The following is a 19,554-nucleotide window of genomic DNA, read 5'->3' on the forward strand; positions in this document are numbered from 1 at the left end:
AAGCGTTTACTTTGCTGCTAAGGGTTAGAGATGTTTATGGATTCAAGTTATAATTAGGCTTGAATACATTTTTGCGCCTTCACTGTGAGCATATTTCCCGAGAATGTTCATTCTGATGGAAAGTTGATGATGGGTTAAAGAAAATCTACGCTAGCTGTGCATAATTTCGTGCATGTTATTTCACTGAGAACCATGCAGCGAGAAATATATACTGTGCGTACATGTGCACAAAATGTCTGAATTATGTAAATGTGTATAAAAAAAACTTGAAAGCGAGAAAACATTTTTTTTGCAAAAATGTGTTGATGTCCTTTTTTAAGAGCATTGGATAAGGTTGTGGTTGATATGTAGGTAAGTAGATATGTAACAATGGATCAATTTATCAATTGAATTTTTATTGCTGCACTCAAAATACATGCATCAAATTGCGTGTAAGATTAAGTTATTTCTAATTCATGACATTTATGCTAATTATTTGCTCGTATTACATTTTGGTCAATGGAAGGGACAAACTGTAACAAGTGAGAAAAATTAGAGAAAGAGAAAAAAAGTTGATTATTTAATTTATGTGGTTAAAGTGACGATGAAACATTGTGGTAAACCAACGTTGGGCTAATAAAAAAGAGCATTATTTCATCCTCTTCTAAAATCTCAGCAAAAATGCATCAGATTAGGCTTCATAATGTAAAGAATGCATTGATAAATTTGAGTCAGTGCATACCTTACATTATATAGCTTTTCCCCGAGGTGTTTTATCTGTCCCTCGTAATTGAATTGCTTATGCTCGCAGTTAAAATATGAATGTACGCTGCTAGTCTGACTAAATCGCTACACTCTGCGAAAACACTATTAAAAATAATCTCATTCTCTACAAAGCTAGAGGATTAAAGAGAGAGTGATATGCATGTAGAGTATCCTGCCTCCAGCCACGTGACTGCACATGTGCACAGTGGTTGCCCTCGGCGTAAGAAATCTCAGCAAATTGCTTCGAGCCCCAAGAAGGTCACGGGGGCCGCGGATTTAAGAAAAAAAAACACATCGGGGTGAACCAAATATCATCTCAAATTAAAAATCCTGACTAATCATAAAAAAGGTAATTAACATTAAATAAGTTAATTTATCTCCCTCGTCCATATCTTGCCTGCATCTCTCATCTAACTCTATCGTCGACTTTTGCATATATAACGCTTCTGTAATCTCACTTGGGGGTTACAAATCGAAAGGTGTGCCACCACAAATAAATGTCTGCTTATGCCCTCCCCCCCCATGAGCCTGCCACACCACTGCGCTTTGCAAATCTTTCTGTCTCATTACAGTGGGGCCCGTTCATACATAAAACCGTACCCTCAGCACCAGGCGTTCTGCCGTAAAAAAAAACACGGCAGCTCGTGGGCATGGCTCGTGGGCAGTGGCAACAAGATATGACCGCTCACAAGACTGCAGAGAGAGAGAGGGCTCTTGGTTGAGCGTCGCGACTGAAGGCCAATTAGGAAAAAGCCACTGTGTTTCAGCTCAGCCTGTTCGGAGCAGACAAAACCTCCTCTTGGTGCAAGGCAGAAAGCGGCGATGCCAACCGTTGCCTTGCTTGGCTCTCCATCCTTTGCGTCCATGTGTCGAACACAAGTGCGCGTGCTCGCGCTCCTTTCTGACATTGATGGCACATTTATTTCTATGGGAATGCTATGTCTCAGTTCGTGAATAACTCCCACGTACAGCCTTTCAATGTAGCAAACATGTTGGTTACATTATATATTATTATCAGGGCAGCACGCCGGGCGATGGGATATTTCGCCTCAAAAGCAAGTTCCTCTTCCCGAACATCGCTAGGCCATCTTATATCACGCTTGTTTTTGTTCGTGACCTCACATAGATTTTTGTGCTCCACAATTGTGTGCCCAGAATCGCAGCATACGTATTCACAGCAGCTGGTGTTCGGGCAGTACTTTTCATAACCTCTCCCTCCATTGCCATTACGCAATGTTCTTTAGGCTCCTGCCATGGTAATTGGTAGAGGATCTATAGAGACGTTGACAGCAGGGTGTCTGTTTTCTGCACGTAAGTTAACGATTCTGCTGCTTCCGCGGAGGCTCTGTGATTACGACGGAATGGAGCGTGCTCAGTTGCCACCCTGCCGAGGCAGCTGTTTTCATCAGTTGCTCCTCATGGGAAGCGTTGCGTGTGATTTATTAATTTTACGCGAACATGCTGTTTTATAATAATTTCTCACCAGGGGGGTTTCTTTTCTGGGGCAGTGATGTTCTAAATGTAAGTATCTTTTCTTTATTACCATGTCCTGATGGGTAACTTCACACACCACTGACACGTGTGGTATTAAACACCCCATGCTTGTGAGAACACCACCTCGTTTTTTTGTATCGCGTGTATGCTTGTAAACAGTTCGTCGATCGGCTAGTCACGTGTGGTGGGCTAAGGTATGGGTACTCCCACCTCTTCCAAAGACGTCTGGCCAGTGTGGGAAATTGTAGGCAAAAGTAGTCCCGAGTGGGGCTCTCGAGAAATCCCTCTATTGGAGGCCCAGCCCGCCGGCAGTGGCATGAGAGCAAGCATGGCTCACAGGGCTATACCTAATAAATGAAACTTGAATTGCAGAGCTCCACCATCACTGTCAGCTATTAATACCGTTTTTTTTTGGGTTAGATCGTGCAAATATATACATGTGCCGTTAAACCCACCACCACCCGACACAGACAGTAAAGGTTGTCACGTAAACAGAACATGCCAATTCGTTACTAGTACTCAGATTGTAAATGTTGTGGCTTTGCTCTCCAACGAACTAGTGTGCTCTAGTAGTGTAATAACAGTAGAATCAACCTGCGGTGTGAGTGGACAAGTGGCCACGGGAGGTAATGGCAGGGCTGTCAGCTTGCAGTACGAAGGGACTGGTGGCTACGGGAATGATCGAGAATTGGAGCGTGGCCAGGTGGCGGAAGAGGACGGTTGAGTCTGCTTGGCATATTCTGTTTATTTGACAAACCTTACTAATTGGCTGTGTCGGGTGGTGGCGGGTTTAACGACACATTTATATATTTATGCGATCTAACCCAAAAAAAAACTGTATTATGGATGATATTGGTCGCAAAAGCCTACGTGTTGAACCATCACCTACGTATGTCTGTAAATGGTAGCAGGAAATCGTCAAGTGGCTTTTGTGGTGGTCAATACATTTAATGTTGCGATATATAAGCCCGTTAATGAATGTGAAATCCATATGCAGTTTAAGTTAACCTGGTTGAAATTGTTCACGCTGTTCCAATACGCATAAAGAATAGCATTTTCACAAATAGATGTGAATTATATTGTAATTTAACCGAGCCAGTTGTGGGCTACCTTTCTCACGTCAAATTCTGATTCGTGTTGTTAATTGACTAAGCAGGTGATAATTGGTTGGGTACATTTGAGTTTGCAGCCTACCAAAGGAAATGCGTATGTACATACGTGCATGCGTGAACTTTATTTATAACCAGGTGAGAAGCCATGGAGACATACATCCAATTTGCAATGAAGACCTGGGGTGCATACAGATGAAGTACAGTATGGTACATTTATATATTGGGGGAGCTGACACAGTGGTTACCATGCTGTGCTTTCAACTCAGCCACCCGAGTTTGATTCTCGGACACTGCTGATATCAGCGGTGAGTGATATCTGACCTGGGCACCCCCAGCCCCCTTCACCGACTGTTATTGATCAGCATTGTGAAGTATGGTCAAACAAGCCCCTTGACCAACATCGTGTGGACAGGCCTTCATCCAGCAGTAGACTGACAAAGTGCTGTGATTATTAGTATCATATCAGTGAAGAACACCGGTAGAGTGGAGTAGGCACGTGACTCGTAGCCACAACCATAGCGAGATGTATACTGCATGTGGTGTGCCGGGTGTCCAAATAACATACTGACCTCGACATACCCCAGGTGAAATTAAGCCATTGGAATTAAACCATAAAAAAATATAAAATAAAATTTGAGAAAAAGCTGTTTGACAGAATTTTTAAAAATAACTTTTGCAAAAACATTAACAAAAACCTTAGTGGGACACATTTCACACAATATGAGTAGCAAAGGTTCAGTGCTCTGATATTACAGCAGCCTCCACCCCCCAAGCCATCCAGCCATCTTGCATGTTTGCACCAGCCACCTTTTCTAGGGTCCTGCTCCAGTGCGTGGTCTGTGAAATTAAGCCGCACGTTATTGACTGCTCCCACTTAATTTGTTTTGTTTGTTGCACAAACAATCTTGTAGAAGGTGGATCTGGACTGAGCACGGATAGGTTATTGGTTATGTTCTCATTATACAGGAACACCGTTGGTTTAAATTTCCGCGACTTAATGCACGGCCAATGGTGTATTAATAGAATAAGCTATTTGTACTTAAACCTCAATTAGAGGTATCCATCACGCTTTCTGCGACCCTTATACAAGGGTTTGCAGTTTTGGGTTAGGCATGGGGTTATGCACAAATTACTTGTTTCTTTGAAGCATACAGCTAATTGGCTACAGTTTCTATCGATGTAATTCTACAGAGAATGCCATGAATGCTTCAATGTTTGTATGTCGAATATGTTTGTCATCCCCTTGGCACATTCAGCATATCATCGGGAGTGTCACGGATTTCATTTCACGTGCTCCTTTTTGGACATTGAGGCATGGGTATATTCCCAAAACGAAATAGCCACTCATCAGTTTATTCTCACTACGGTTTATTTTACCGAGAAGAATATGAGTGGGTCTTTTTAAATTACATTATTTTAATTCTTAGGTCTTTTTTGTTGATTCCATTTCCGCTATCTGTGGCATGTCATGAGATAAAGAATATGTTCATAACATCTCAGAACAGTGCTCCCCGTGTGTCAGAGCATGGCCCGTGGAAGATATATTTCATAGGACTTCTAAAAAAAATCCATCAAGCAGCATTTGTATCCTTTACACAGTATGGGTGTGCACGTTCTAATATATACCTTGCCAAGAGATTGTTTGTTTTTATCATTTGCTGTAAACGCCACCAATATATGCATTTATTAGAGCTGGAGTTTAGCCACATCAAGCGCAAAAACTAACTTACCACTTTTGTTTCAGCCAGTTGAGTGGGTTAAGACAGACCGTCGACTCGCCACACTTGAGAAACTGGTCTAATCACGGGCAGCTGCTGGAATTTGAACCCAGGATCTGAGCGGTGACAGCTCAGTACTCTGACCCCTGAGCCACCTGGCCATGTTGTCATGCATACGTTTTAGATGAGGTGTAGCGTCTGCCTTGATGTTAAAAATGACAGACTCTCATCATGCTCATGTGTATTTTTATATAATCATATGTATATGGTGAGATGTTAACTACCTCGCCTGTAATACTGGAGGAAGTGGGTTCGATTCCGACCCTGACACATACGGTATATTTGGAGTTTGCGTGTTCTCGTGGTCGCGTAGATTTTTATCCGAGTCCTTCGGTTTCCCCCTCCACATTTATAGTCAACATGCGTTTAGCGTATATAGCTCCTGCTATAAATGTCCACACGATGATATGCAACTTCGTTGAGCTATCATTTGTGGCAGGTCGCTTCTGAAAAAGAGCTATACAGTATAGCTCTTACCTGGTAAAATTTAAAATAATAGTTTTGTTTAGATATATATAAGCCAGCCCATGTCTTATCACACGTTACTTTTTGTGATGCCTCTGAACTTTATGAATTGTGCAGAAATAAAAACATTATTTTATTAAGTGGTGTGGCACGTTTGAAATATTACAGGGAATGTGGAGGCAGGGAATATAAAAGGTTACAAAGAAAACATTGTTATAAAAATTGACGTGTTCCACAGCTAATCGCCACCACATACAGTATACTTCTTCATAAGGGCTGTTAATTATTTGTTTAGTTCAGATGTATACATTATTATATCATGGTTGTTTCTTTAGTCCATTCTTCTTTTGTATAGCATTGTGAAAAGCAACAGTTAATTTTTTTTCTTAATGATCATCATAAATGAATGCAAAGGTTCCTCATCCAGTCCAATGATGTGGTTGACGCAGTGATTATACTCTTTGGTTTTATTCGGTAAAGTCATGTAGGTAAATAACAAAGTAAAATAAAAGAAAACAATTAAAACACGACGTTTCGGCCACAACACAAGTGGCCTTCCTCAGGTGAAGGAACAGAACTGTCGGGACGACAGCACTTCAATGACCGCTGCCAAGATTCGCAGCATCCCTTAAGCTCAGTGGGAGGAGCAGGGCGCCTTGACAAAGGAGTTTACATATCAAAAATAGCTGTGTTAAAGTGTTGAAGCAGCAGGGTGTTAAAGTCAGAAAATTAGCATGTAACTGGGGGATTAGCATGTTTTTGTTGTATAGAGGGTGCGGGAGATGGGTCACTGTGTGTGTGCAATAGAAATGGAAATTGGAAAAATTAAAGATCGGCAAGAATGTGCTGTAAGGGGAGGAGCAGAAAACATGGGAAAAAGAAAAGCTTAAATGCAGGTTAAGGGGGTGGGAGGAGCCATGTAGGGGGACCTTGGTGGGGTGCGGAGCTGAGTTAATCCGTCTATTGTTGTGTAGAGGGTGCGGAGGATGGGTCACTGTGTGTGTGCAATAGAAACGGAAAAATTAAAGATCGGCAAGAATGTGCTGTAAGGGGAGAGTAGAAACAAGGGTTTGATAGAAAGTTCGGAAGGAATATGCTTGGTATACCATTACTTGAAATTGCTGTTAGAAATTAGTTGACGTTTGGTATGATTTAAAACGTCTTTCCAATGGTTGCTTCATTTGAAACCATCCTCTCGGTTGAAGCTATGTCTGTGTTTGTATATCTGAATGGCTTCGTGGACAAATCTCTGGTGATAACCTATAGGTTTACAGAGAACCTTGGTATCAGAGAAGACAATCTCATGATCACCCATAGCGTTGTAACAATGATCAGCCACAGCAGATGAATTCGTTCTGCCGTGTTTCAGATCTGATTTGTGCTCGCGAATTCGGTCAGAGATATGTCGTTTCGTCTCCCCGATATAGCAATCACCGCAGGTACAACTCAATTTGTAAACTCCGGGGTACTGTAAGTCAGGGATGACATCCTTTACGGATGGGATCAGATCACAAATTTTGTGTACTGTATTGAACTGGACTTGGATCTTGTGTTTGTTTAGAATTTTGGAAATCTTTTTAGTAACACCTGCTATGTATGGTAGTGTGATGGTTTTGATCGGAGTATCAAGTGGTTGTTTCTGTATGGTAGGAGAAACAGCTTGGCGGATGGTACGGTCAGAGTATCCGTTCCTCTTGAGGGCCAGCCGTACCAATTTTAATTCACTGGTCAAGTATTGTTGGTTCGAAATGCAATGAGCCCTATGGTATAACGTTTTGATGAGATAATTCTTTTGAGCTGGGTGGTGGTGGGAATCCGGTTTCAAGTAGGAATCTGTGTGGGTGGGCTTTCTGTAAACAGAATGTCCCAACGAGCCATCAGACCTCCTCTCAAACAGAACATCCAAGAATGGCAGTTTGCCATCTTTCTCTACTTCCATGGTGAATTTGATGGAGGGGTGTCTGGAATTGATGTAGTCCAGGAAAAGGTTCAAAGCTGGGAGGCCATGTGGCCAAATGACGAAAGTGTCATCCACATGTCTCTTCCAAAGGGAAGGACTGAGGGTGGATGTCTGGATGGCGTCCGATTCAAATTTCTCCATGAAAACATTGGCTATCACATTTTGCTTGTAAAAGGTACCATTCCAAGTAAAGCAGGTGTTGGTGAGGCAGTGCCTAACCAGCGTAGGTACCTTGGGGTTTAGTCCATGTTGGACCAGATCCTCAATTATTTTAATGGTGTCAGGTATTGGGACTTTGGTGAACACAGAAACCACATCAAAGCTGACGAGGATATCGTCAGGGGCCAGTACAATGTCTTTGACCATAGAGACCAATTGGGATGAGTTAAGTACTGCTGAGGAGGTCTTGACAGTAAAAGGAAGCAGAGTATCTGACAGAAAACGGGCCAGTTTGTAGGTAGGGGAATTGGTCGTGGACACGATGGGTCGTAGTGGGGTACCTTCTTTATGGATCTTTGGGAAGACCATAGAATCTAGGAGGTCTCGCAGCGGAGGGTTTTAGGGAGGGAAGTTTGGTTGATTCGATTAGGGAGGTCGAATTTGTAATGATCTTGTTGGTTTTAATCGTTAGGCTGTTAGTAGGGTCATTTTTAATTTTTGAGTAACTTCCATCATTGAGTAGGTCCTGAATTTGATTGTTGTATGAGTTTGTATCCATAATTACAGTGGCATTGCCTTTGTTGGCTGAGAGGATGACTATATCATCTCTCTCTTTTAATTTCGCGAGTTCAGAGCGTTCATCTTTGCTGATGTTGCTAACGGGTTTCTTAGCACTCTTAAGAATAGTGGCTATTTCAGCTCTCTCGACGTCTGCTTGGATGTGTCCTATACCTTTGAGGGCTACATCGACCTGAGAAATGATATCATCTATTGGTATATGTTTTGGGGTGACAGCGAAATTTAGCCCTTTAGCCAATACTGTTTTCAGATTGTCCGAAATCGTGGGGTGCTACTATGATTGATAACAATTTTGTTAACGTCTAGTTTTGTGATCTGTGGAACGGGGTTTTTCTTTGATAGGTGGTTGAATTTAGCAATTAGGTTAGCCTTGCATTTGACTGATAGTGAATCAGCAGAGGAAGCAGCCATATTATCAACGTGGTTCCAATCATAAGGTGTCATTTTTGTGTTAGCATTAAATGGGATTGTAGGAGAGTCCTGTCTAAAGTATCGAGTTCAAAACGGAGTAGTCTTATCCTCTCTGAAATTAATGATAGACTAGCCTTAAACAGAATCTGTTTAGAGTTCGGTGAAGATACAGCGGCAGATGTGAGAGTGAAAGCGATGGGTATTACCTTCTGGTCGCGGCATCTTTTGAGAAGGTCAGCGTCTCGATGAGCTGTGACTTCTTGTCTCGTCTGTTAAAAGCTCTAACAGATAGGTGAAAATCTTCCCCGTAGAAGTTGTTAATTCTAGATTTGAAGCTTTCGTGACTGCAAGAATTCATACTCTTTGGTTTTATTCGGTAAAGTCACGTAGGTAAAAAACAAATTAAAATAAAAGAAAACAATTAAAACACGACGTTTCGGCCACAACACAAGTGGCCTTCCTCAGGTGAAGGAACAGAACTGTCGGGACGACAGCACTTCAATGACCGCTGCCAAGATTCGCAGCGTCCCTTAAGCTCGATGGGAGGAGCAGGGCGCCTTGACTAATTTCTAACAGCAATTTCAAGTAATGGTATACCAAGCATATTCCTTCCGAACTTTCTATTAAACCCTTTTTTCTACTCTCCCCTTACAGCACATTCTTGCCGATCTTTAATTTTCCCGTTTCTATTGCACACACACAGTGACCCATCCTCCGCACCCTCTACACAACAATAGACGGATTAACTCAGCCCCGCACCCCACCAAGGTCCCCCTACATGGCTCCTCCCACCCCCCCCCCCCCCTTAACCTGCATTTAAGCTTTTCTTTTTCCCATGTTTTCTGCTCCTCCCCTTACAGCACATTCTTGCCGATCTTTAATTTTTCCAATTTCCGTTTCTATTGCACACACACAGTGGCCCATCTCCCACACCCTCTATACAACAAAAACATGCGAATCCCCCAGTTACATGCTAATTTTCTGACTTTAACACCCTGCTGTTTCAACACTTTAACACAGCTATTTTTGACATGTAAACTTCTTTGACAAGGCGCCCTGCTCCTCCCACCGAGCTTAAGGGACACTGCGAATCTTGGCAGCGGTCATTGAAGTGCTGTCGTCCTGACAGTTCTGTTCCTTCACCTGAGGAAGGCCACTTGTGTTGTGGCCAAAACGTCGTGTTTTAATTGTTTTTTTTATTTTAATTTGTTTTTTTTTACCTACGTGACTTTACCGAATAAAACCAAAGAGTATGAATTCTTGCAGTCACGAAAGCTTCAAATCTAGAATGACGCAGTGATTCTTTGATCTTCCATTTATGGAACATGTACGCGCATCTCCCGTGTTGTGTTCGAGCGCAGTTCAGCATGGTCCATAGTCGTCGTGGAAGAGAGAATCCTGGTACTGCCACCGTCGGATCGTGAACGATGTTTTTGTTTGCCACGTCCATCGCCGCCCATGATTCAGACCACCGAGTGGCGGTGTCTTTATTTTCGGCTGCTATAGCGGAGGTGCATTTCCAGAAATGTTTCCTGGATTTTAGCTTTGGGTGTGGGGGTTCGTTTAGATCTTGATGTAGCGGCAGAGTGAAGTTCTTCATTATTTTTAAGTACTCCCATGTCATATTCTTAGCTCTTTCGGTAAAGTCACGTTGAAGGGAAACAATAAAATAATAAAATATATATAAAACAATAAAAATTCTCACGACGTTTCGACCATAACACAAACGGTCGTCATCAGGTGACTTTACCGAAAGAGCTAAGAATATGAATTACTGCAGTCACGAAAGCTTTAAATCAAAATTTATACTCCCATGTCATCGCATCATCGAGTCGGATGTTGGCCGGAGCGATATTCGCCAGCACAGGAAGCAGCGGGAGTGGGGTAGACTTTAGGGAACCACTGATGATACAAAGCGCGTTGTTAATTTCGGTGTCGACAAGGTTCGTGTGAGGGCTTGAATCCCAAGGTTCGTGTGAGGGCTTGAATCCCACACCGGGGCACAGTACTCCGCAGTGGAGTAAACAAGGGCCTGCGTTGATATCTTCAACGTGTTGGCATCGCTTCCCCAGGTTGTTTCTGCAAGTTTCTGAATAATATTCACTCATGGTTTCGTCTTACCTTTAGCTTGTTTGAGGTGGTGATGGTTGTTAAGCATCCGATCCAGGGTAACTCCTAGATACTGAGGGTGTTCATCATGCCTTAGCTTCGCCCTGCAGAAGTTAATGTTCAATGTTTTTGAAGCTTGTCTGTTGATCAGGTGGAAGGCGGCGACAACGCCCTTCAATGGGTTAGGTTTTAGGCGCCAATTCTTTAAGTATTCTTCAAGAGTCTTCAGATCTTTTTCGAGGACTGCCTCAGTGTCATTAATTTTATGTGCTTGAGTTGCGAGTGCGATATCATACGCATATGTGAACTTACGGCAAGATGTTGCTGGAATGTCACGAGTATAGAGATTGAACAGCGCTGGTGCCAGAACTGATCCCTGTGGGAGTCCATTTGACAATCTTCGTGTGCTGCTGGCAGCTTCACCAGAGTGGACGGTGAACCATCGGTTGCTCAGCATTTCGGTGATTAGTCTAATTGTCAGGCAGCAAGGCACCGCTTTTGCAAGCTTCAGCAGGAGTCCTTTCTGCCACACGGTATCATAAGCTGAAGAGAGGTCGATGAAAGCTGTTGCTGTTTTGAGCTGGCGTTCGAAACCGGCTTTGATGTGACTTGTTAAGGCAAGCACCTAGTCGCAACAATTTCAACCAGTTCTAAATCCTGCTTGTTCCTGGGGAACTATTTCCTCAAGCGTGGGCATCAGCCTTTTGAGCAGAAGCCGCTCCATTAGTTTGTAGCAGACACTGAGTGGGGAGATAGGGTGGTAGTTTTGAGCATCCAATGCGTCCTTTCCTGGTTTCAGAATGGCTATTATCCCTGCCTCTTTCCACTCCTTCGGAACAATGCCTGTGGAATGGATGTCAGTAAAGAATGTGGCTAGCCATTTTCTTGCTCTTGGTCCCAAGTACTTGATTAATTCTGCATAAATATCATCAAGACCTGAGGTTTTCTCGCATTTCAACTGGGCAATACCGGCATCTAATTCCCCCACTGAGAACAGATGGGAGAATTCAGAAGTTTATTGGCAGTAATCTAGTGTGCAATAAAGCTATTTGTAGACTTGCCATCTTGTGTTCTTGTCGATCGAAGTTCGTGAATTGTTGATAAGTTGCCTAGCAATCTCATCAGGACTGACTTGCGGAGGTTTAAAGGCTGGCGTCACGGCTGCTTCCATCAACCTCAGAAGGTGGCAGGCTTTACGGCTCGATTTTGCAAAGTCAAGTGCCGTTTCGTGCCACCCTTCTCTTCTTTGCAAATTCAGTACCTCGAGTAAGGTTTTTGAAGTCTCCTGCTTCTTATTAGCATTTAATTTTCGGAAAAACTGTTCGCTTTTGGGAGTCCAACATAGAGTAAAGACCTTTCTGAAGCCTCTTGCGATGTTGGCCTTGGCAACTGCCTTGATGAGACCAACGAAGCGAAGGTAGTTGACGGCGCGTGGAGGTATCATTCCAACTGATTCTTCCAAGTCCACAGTGAAATTCACTCATTCAGCTGGTCTCAGATTCCAACGCAGTTTTGGTGTGCAGCGGAAGAGTGGAATATGAATACCCATATGGATCACTACAGGTCTATGTTTATATTCTTGGTTCTTTCGGTAAAGTCACTTAGAAGGTAAATAATAAAATAATACACAAAACATAATAAAGTTTTAACGACGTTTCGGCCACAACGCACGCTGCCGTCCTCAGGTGAAGAACAGAGCTGTCGGAAAGACAGCGTCCTAATGAACACTGCTAAGCTTGGCAGCGTATTTTAAGCTGGGTGGGAGGAGGAGAGTGCCTTGACAAAGAAATTTACATATCAACAGAGGAATTTAGCATGTTGATGACAAATGCAGATATGGGGTTAGTCCCTCCTTGTGGAATGTGTAGGCGGTGGGGGGGGGGAGGGTCTCAAAGTCATATTATGCTAGTGTATTATGTAGGATTAGCAGTAATAAAGGGAGAGAAATTTGTATAATAAAGAACTGCAACAGCCCAAACCACCGCGTATCAAGCTAGCGCATTATGTGGAAAACAAAAAAGGGAGTTTCTAAAGAACTACACATACCCTACTACCATACAATAAACCGATGTGAAAAAAACGAAATATAAACTACATCAATATAATCAATGTACTCAATATACTCTCCAATAAGCTGAGCTGTTAACATTAAGTAAATGGGTATACACTACACTATATAATGACTACCATATAGTAAACTGATAAAAAAACTAAAATATAAACTACATCAATATAATGAATATACTCAATATACTCTTCAATAAGCTGAGCTACTAACAATTAGTCATTATACATTACACTTCTATGTCGAAAAAAGTGGTGTAATGTATAGTAGTCTAGTTTTTAGCATAGTTGTAATGCAGCACAGGACAGTGTAGCGCACCATGGCTGTTTCTCCCTCTCTCCCCCCTCCTCCGTTCCGAGCATAGATGGACTCTTCCGTCTGAACAACGCTAGTCGCTTTCGATTTTAGGCTGTCGGAAATTTCGATGTTACTTGATTGATGACAATCTTGTTAACACCTAACTTTTTACCGTGTGGCTCTGGCTTCTTTTTTGACAGGAGGTTGAATTTGGCAATTAAGTTAACTTTACATTTGGTTGACATTGAAGTAGCTGAATAAACTGTCATGTTATCTACATGGTCCCAATCAGATGTGGACATTTTATCTGTTAATTCTAAGTGTGATTGTGAGAGAATCTTGTCTAAATGATCAAGTTCAAATCGGAGCAATCTTATTCTCTCTGAGATTAGAGCTAGGCTGGCCCTAAACAAGATCCGTTTAGAGTTAGGAGAAGTGACAGCAGCAGATATGAGTGTAAAGGCAATCGGTATTACCTCGGTGTTGCGGCATCTCTTCAGAAAGGTGAGAGACTTGATCAGGTGAGCCTTTTTGTCTCGCAGTCTGTTAAAAGATCTAACAGTTGTGTGGAAACCCTCCCAGTAGAGGCGGTTCAATCTTGATTTGAAGCTGTCGTGACTGCAGGAATCCATACTCTAAGATTCTTTCGGTAAAGTCACATAGGTAGAAAAATAATAGATTACGACGTTTCCATCGCAACACAAGCAATCGTCATCAGGTGGGATAACCACAGTAAGAAAAAAACTGCTAAAGTAGGCGAGAGATCTGCTGTGGCACGAGGTTATACAGTGAGGGAAAAAAGTATTTGATCCCCTGCTGATTTTGTACGTTTGCCCACTGACAAAGAAATGATCAGTCTATAATTTTAATGGTAGGTTTATTTGAACAGTGAGAGACAGAATAACAACAAAAAAATCCAGAAAAACGCATGTCAAAAATTGTATAAATTGATTTGCATTTTAATGAGGGAAATAAGTATTTGACCCCCTCTCAATCAGAAAAAATTCTGGCTCCCAGGAGTCTTTTATACAGGTAACGAGCTGAGATTAGGAGCACACTCTTAAAGGGAGTGCTCCTAATCTCAGCTAGTTACCTGTATAAAAGACACTTGTCCACAGAAGCAATCAATCAATCAGATTCCAAACCCTCCACCATGGCCAAGACCAAAGAGCTCTCCAAGGATGTCAGGGACAAGATTGTAGACCTACACAAGGCTGGAATGAGCTACAAGACCATTGCCAAGCAGCTTGGTGAGAAGGTGACAACAGTTGGTGCGATTATTCGCAAATGGAAGAAACACAAAAGAACTGTCAATCTCCCTCGGCCTGGGGCTCCATGCAAGATCTCACCTCGTGGAGTTGCAATGACCATGAGAACGGTGAGGAATCAGCCCAGAACTACACGGGAGGATCTTGTCAATGATCTCAAGGCAGCTGGGACTATAGTCACCAAGAAAACAATTGGTAACACACTACGCCGTGAAGGGCTGAAATTCTGCAGCGCCCGCAAGGTCCCCCTGCTCAAGAAAGCTCATATACATGCCCGTCTGAAGTTTGCCAATGAACATCTGAATGATTCAGAGGACAACTGGGTGAAAGTGTTGTGGTCAGATGAGACCAAAATGGAGCTCTTTGGCATCAACTCAACTCGCCGCGTTTGGAGGAGGAGGAATGCTGCCTATGACCCCAAGAACACCATCCCCACCGTCAAACATGGAGGTGGAAACATTATGCTTTGGGGGTGTTTTTCTGCTAAGGGGACAGGACAACTTCATCGCATCAAAGGGACGATGGCCGGGGCCATGTACTGTCAAATCTTGGTTGAGAACCTCCTTCCCTCAACCAGGGCATTGAAAATGGGTCGTGAATGGGTATTCCAGCATGACAATGACCCAAAACACACGGCCAAGGCAACAAAGGAGTGGCTCAAGAAGAAGCACATTAAGGTTCTGGAGTGGCCTAGCCAGCCTCCAGACCTTAATCCCATGGAAAATATGTGGAGAGAGCTGAGGGTTCGAGTTGCCAAACGTCAGCCTCGAAACCTTAATGACTTGCAGAATATCTGCAAAGAGGAGTGGGACAAAATCCCTCCTGAGATGTGTGCAAACCTGTTGGCCAACTACAAGAAACGTCTGAGCTCTGTGATTGCCAACAAGGGTTTTGCCACCAAGTACTAAGTCATGTTTTGCAGAGCGGTCAAATACTTATTTCCCTCATTAAAATGCAAATCAATTTATAACATTTTTGACATGCGTTTTTCTGGATTTTTTTGTTGTTATTCTGTCTCTCACTGTTCAAATAAACCTACCATTAAAATTATAGACTGATCATTTCTATGTCAGTGGGCAAACGTGTAAAATCAGCAAAGGATCAAATACTTTTTTCCCTCACGGTATAGGCCTCGGCAATAGGGGGGAGAGAGAAGGGGGGGGGGAGGAGGCGGGGCAGAAAGTGGACCACCGCGGCAGCACTGGAGAGATCAGCTGCAGGGGGGGAGAGAGAAGGGGATGGGGAGCGGGGCAGAAAGTGGACCCCGCGGCAGCACCTGGGTTACTGGAGATAGAGATCGGAGAGAGATGCACAGAGAGAGAGAGAAAGACACACAGAGAGTTGGAAATAACAGCTGACATAGGCAGATAGGATGGAAACATCACAGTCAGTTAAGACTTTACCTGGTTAATAACGTCCTTCCAATGATTGCTCAGTTTGTACCCATCTTGTCGGTTGAAGTTGTGTTGGAGTTTATATATCTGCATGGCTTCATGAACAAATCTCTGATAATAGCCAGTGGGTTTGCAGAGTACCTTCATCTTGGAAAAGTCAATTTCGTGTGAGCCCACTGCGTTCAAACAATGATCAGCAATGGCAGAGGTATTCGTCCTACCGTGTTTCAGATATGCCTTGTGTTCGCGAACGCGGTCCGAGACATGTAGTTTCGTTTCCCCAATGTAACTGCTGCCGCAGCCACAACTCAGTTTGTAGACACCCGGGTATTGCATATCAGGAATCACATCCATTACAGATGGGATCAAATCACGGATTTTGTGTAATGTGTTGAAACGAACCTGGATCTCGTGTTTGTTTAAGATTTTGGAAATCTTTTTGGTAACCCCTGCTATGTATGGCAAAGTGATGGTTTTGGTTGGATCCTCAGAAGGTTGTCTCCCCATAGCTGGGGAGACAGCTTTGCGGATTGTACGGTCAGAATATCCGTTCATCCTGAGGGCTTGGTGTACGTGCTCCAGCTCACTGGCTGTACTGTTGCTTTTTAGGCCGGGATACCTTTGTCGGGCATTCGGCCGCCGATGTGATGACATTCGTTGTGCTTTCGCACGTAGCAGGAAAGACCGCGAGTAGGTTGTCATCTTCTTCCCCCATTATAATTGCATATACAGTCCTAACTTTAACAAACATGCAAGAAATATAATTTTACACCATGGGATTATTTCGTGAGGATGTCAAGAACTGCGGGTGGATGGTTAACTTTGAGTAAATTCCTGTTGAGTGTTTTAAAAGCTATATATTATTAAAAGCACATATCACAATCACCGAAATTGGGAAAACATGATGGTAATTTGAAAATGCCAAGAAACATTACTATTTGTTGCATTTCTGTAGCACTTAATATATTTGCTGTTGTTCCTATGTGGAGCGATTTACTTCAATATACAGTACAAGATTATACAGATTATCATTTGAATAATCCATTAGCTTAATGAAACAAATCACCAAGTGGCAGGCACTGCCAGCCTCGGTGCAGATCAATGCTACACAAAAGCTTGGTTTATATAATGGATTAAGGGTGAAAACCTGCAATGTACACACTTGCAGCTTTCAGTCTCGCGTGAAGTGATTATCATTATTGCATGAAAGGGTCAAGACGGGGGTGATGTAATGAATTTGGAGGATCGTGGCTGTTGACTGCAAATGTTTTGCTCCTCCTGGGTACGTGCTCACACGTTCATCTGCCTGCATAAGTAGTGCGAACGTGCAGTTTCGTATACGGAGTGGCCATAAAGAGATCATCCTCTGATAAAGAATTAAATGTATAAATTAATTATTAGGGAATACTTAATATTCTTTCGGAATAATTAATTAGACTGCAGTTTGAACCGTTGTGGTTAAGATGTTGTGACGAGATGAGTGATGAATGGAATCTATGATAAATTAGTTGGCAATGCTGCATCGGCAGTGGTGCACAAGCACACTTAACAAAAACACTCAACACACCCAGCAATAACACTGTGGCCTTGAAAGGAAAACAATATATAATAGGTGACATTATGGGCAATGGCCCTTCTTCATAGCACAGAAGGGCCATTGCAGAGATATATGATATTTAATTGTCACACAGCTCCGTGGCAAGGGATAATGTATTTTAGAGGTGAACGGGCCTACACTCTAGCCCAACCCAGAGAGGTGCTTTCTCAACATTGTATCATTCTGGGCTCTGTCTGCCCCCGGATCATAGTAAACTATTACATACAATACCGTATTGGTACTGTGCAGAACACTGCCAATGGCCAGCAAACATACAGACTTAGGGATCCCTGCATGAGTGATGGGGCCTGCAGCACATTATAAATGTGTGCTGCATGACAGCACCCTGGCAGCACACTTCCTCCTGCCCCAGACTCTCACGGCCGCACTTGCCCTGACTTGAAACCAGCGATTAAAGCAAAGGGGTAGCACGGGGTGGAGCGAGCTCCCCCACGCCCCTTCACGGTACACATTGGGGGTATCGGAGGGGGAATCCGTATGCGCCACATCGAATGGACAGCTTAACGGTTTAGTATTGTTCGGTAAAGCATTTAATTTGTACAATATATGTGTGTGGCGTACGCATGCTATAAGTGTGCCTTAACCATGTTCATGGACGGTTAATGTCGGTGTCCTTTTGTTTATCCAGGGGGCTGCATGGCCCTCTCACCTTGGCGCCTCTATGCATAGAGCTTGCCCCTGTTATGAATGTCTGCTTTAACAATTGACGAAAAAAATGTTGTTCCACCACTTATATTGCCCGTCTTATTTTGCATATGCATTTGCGAATGACATGCACCTGGCACGTCGATCTCTCACCTCGCCCGGTGTTGTCTGCCTCATCCGTAATCTCTCTCTGTCGCTCTGTCGTCAATGTTGGGAGCAGCTGTCATTTGCGGCCACAACACCCGTGCTTTCGGACAAGAAGAAGTACCCGAACTTCTTCCGCACGGTGCCGTCGGACAACGCAGTGAACCCTGCCATCGTGAGGTTCCTGCAGCACTACAAGTGGCAGCGCGTGGGCACGCTCGCACAGGACGTGCAGCGCTTCTCCGAGGTGCGCCCGTGAGCTGGCACGCGCCCTGCCAACGACAGCGTCGCCCAACTCCTCGTAGCGGAAAGTCGTCCAAACAAACATAAAAAAATACACCACGAGATGCTCCTGGATAATAATTGTAACACAAATGATAATGCCTGCATTTATGTTATGCCCATACGGTCATACGATGGAAGTGATTTGGAGTGCAGTTGTTTAGTCTGGGGAGGAGCCCTAATGGCAGCTTGTCCCTGATAGATAGACCTTCGTAAGGCATTAAAAATGTCTCTCGAAAATGTACCAAGCGTAAACAAAGCAAGTTTATACAGAATTATGAATACACACCTGGAATCATGTCACTGGATAATTTGCCAAGTATGAAACATCGTAAAGTGATATCATCATCCTTAACACAGACCTCATGCCCCCCTTGCCCAGAGAATGTGCACTCATGCATGGAAGTACACGTACACAACACATTCAGAGGCACACACAAGCATGACCTTACTTATACGAGTCAAAGATCCCCCTATCACCTGAACAGACTGTTGGGGCAAGCGCCGTTGTGGGCACCACATGGCAAACTGGGGGTTGGTGTAGCTAGCATCTTGCCCCACTGCATTTGGCTCCACAGTGAAAATATTTACTAAATGCACAAGGTACTAACTTAAGGCTGAGTCGACCTAGGGGAAGCCCTGAATCATTTCTTTATATTTGTCACTGATGTTGACTATGAGTGGGAATTGAACTTGGGTCATCGGGTTTGTAGCACAGTGTGCTTACGACTCCCTGACACGCTCATATACGCACACAAAAACCCACACACGCGTACGCTTGCTTGCACACAAGCGTAGTCATGCTTGTGTGCTTTAATCGGAGCACAAGGATCCTACTGGTGTGACTTAATTGCATTGGATTTTTCGTTTTGTGACAACATTTTTTTCGGTGGTTGGGGTTTTTTTTGTCACGACACGAATATCTCTTGCTACTTTGATGGTATATTGAATTAAGACCAATTGCTTTTCTGTTAATCAATTACACAACAGCACATTTCGTTAAGGTTATCATGTACCACGTCGTGCATGT

The 19,554-nt window shown here is 43.3% G+C and overlaps 1 protein-coding gene across 8 annotated transcripts in view; it reads left to right on the plus strand.

Moving 5' to 3' along the window:
- LOC116948019 (gamma-aminobutyric acid type B receptor subunit 2) overlaps positions 1 to 19,554 on the plus strand; it is a 161,116-nt gene that overhangs the window by 26,618 nt on the left and 114,944 nt on the right. For 7 of the 8 annotated variants that reach the window (XM_032964323.2, XM_032964321.2, XM_032964346.2 and 4 more), the window contains exon 3: positions 18,319 to 18,489. The exons of the other annotated variant lie outside the window; for it this stretch is intronic. In XM_032964323.2, the coding sequence (XP_032820214.1) occupies positions 18,319 to 18,489 (171 nt within the window). The remainder of the gene's footprint in view (positions 1 to 18,318; positions 18,490 to 19,554) is intronic. 8 annotated transcript variants of the gene reach the window in all.

This window comes from Petromyzon marinus, chromosome 2 (assembly GCF_048934315.1).
Source record: "Petromyzon marinus isolate PM22_M1 ecotype Great Lakes invasive population chromosome 2, UKy_Petmar_22M1.pri1.0, whole genome shotgun sequence".
Taxonomy (NCBI): Eukaryota; Metazoa; Chordata; class Hyperoartia; order Petromyzontiformes; family Petromyzontidae; genus Petromyzon; species Petromyzon marinus.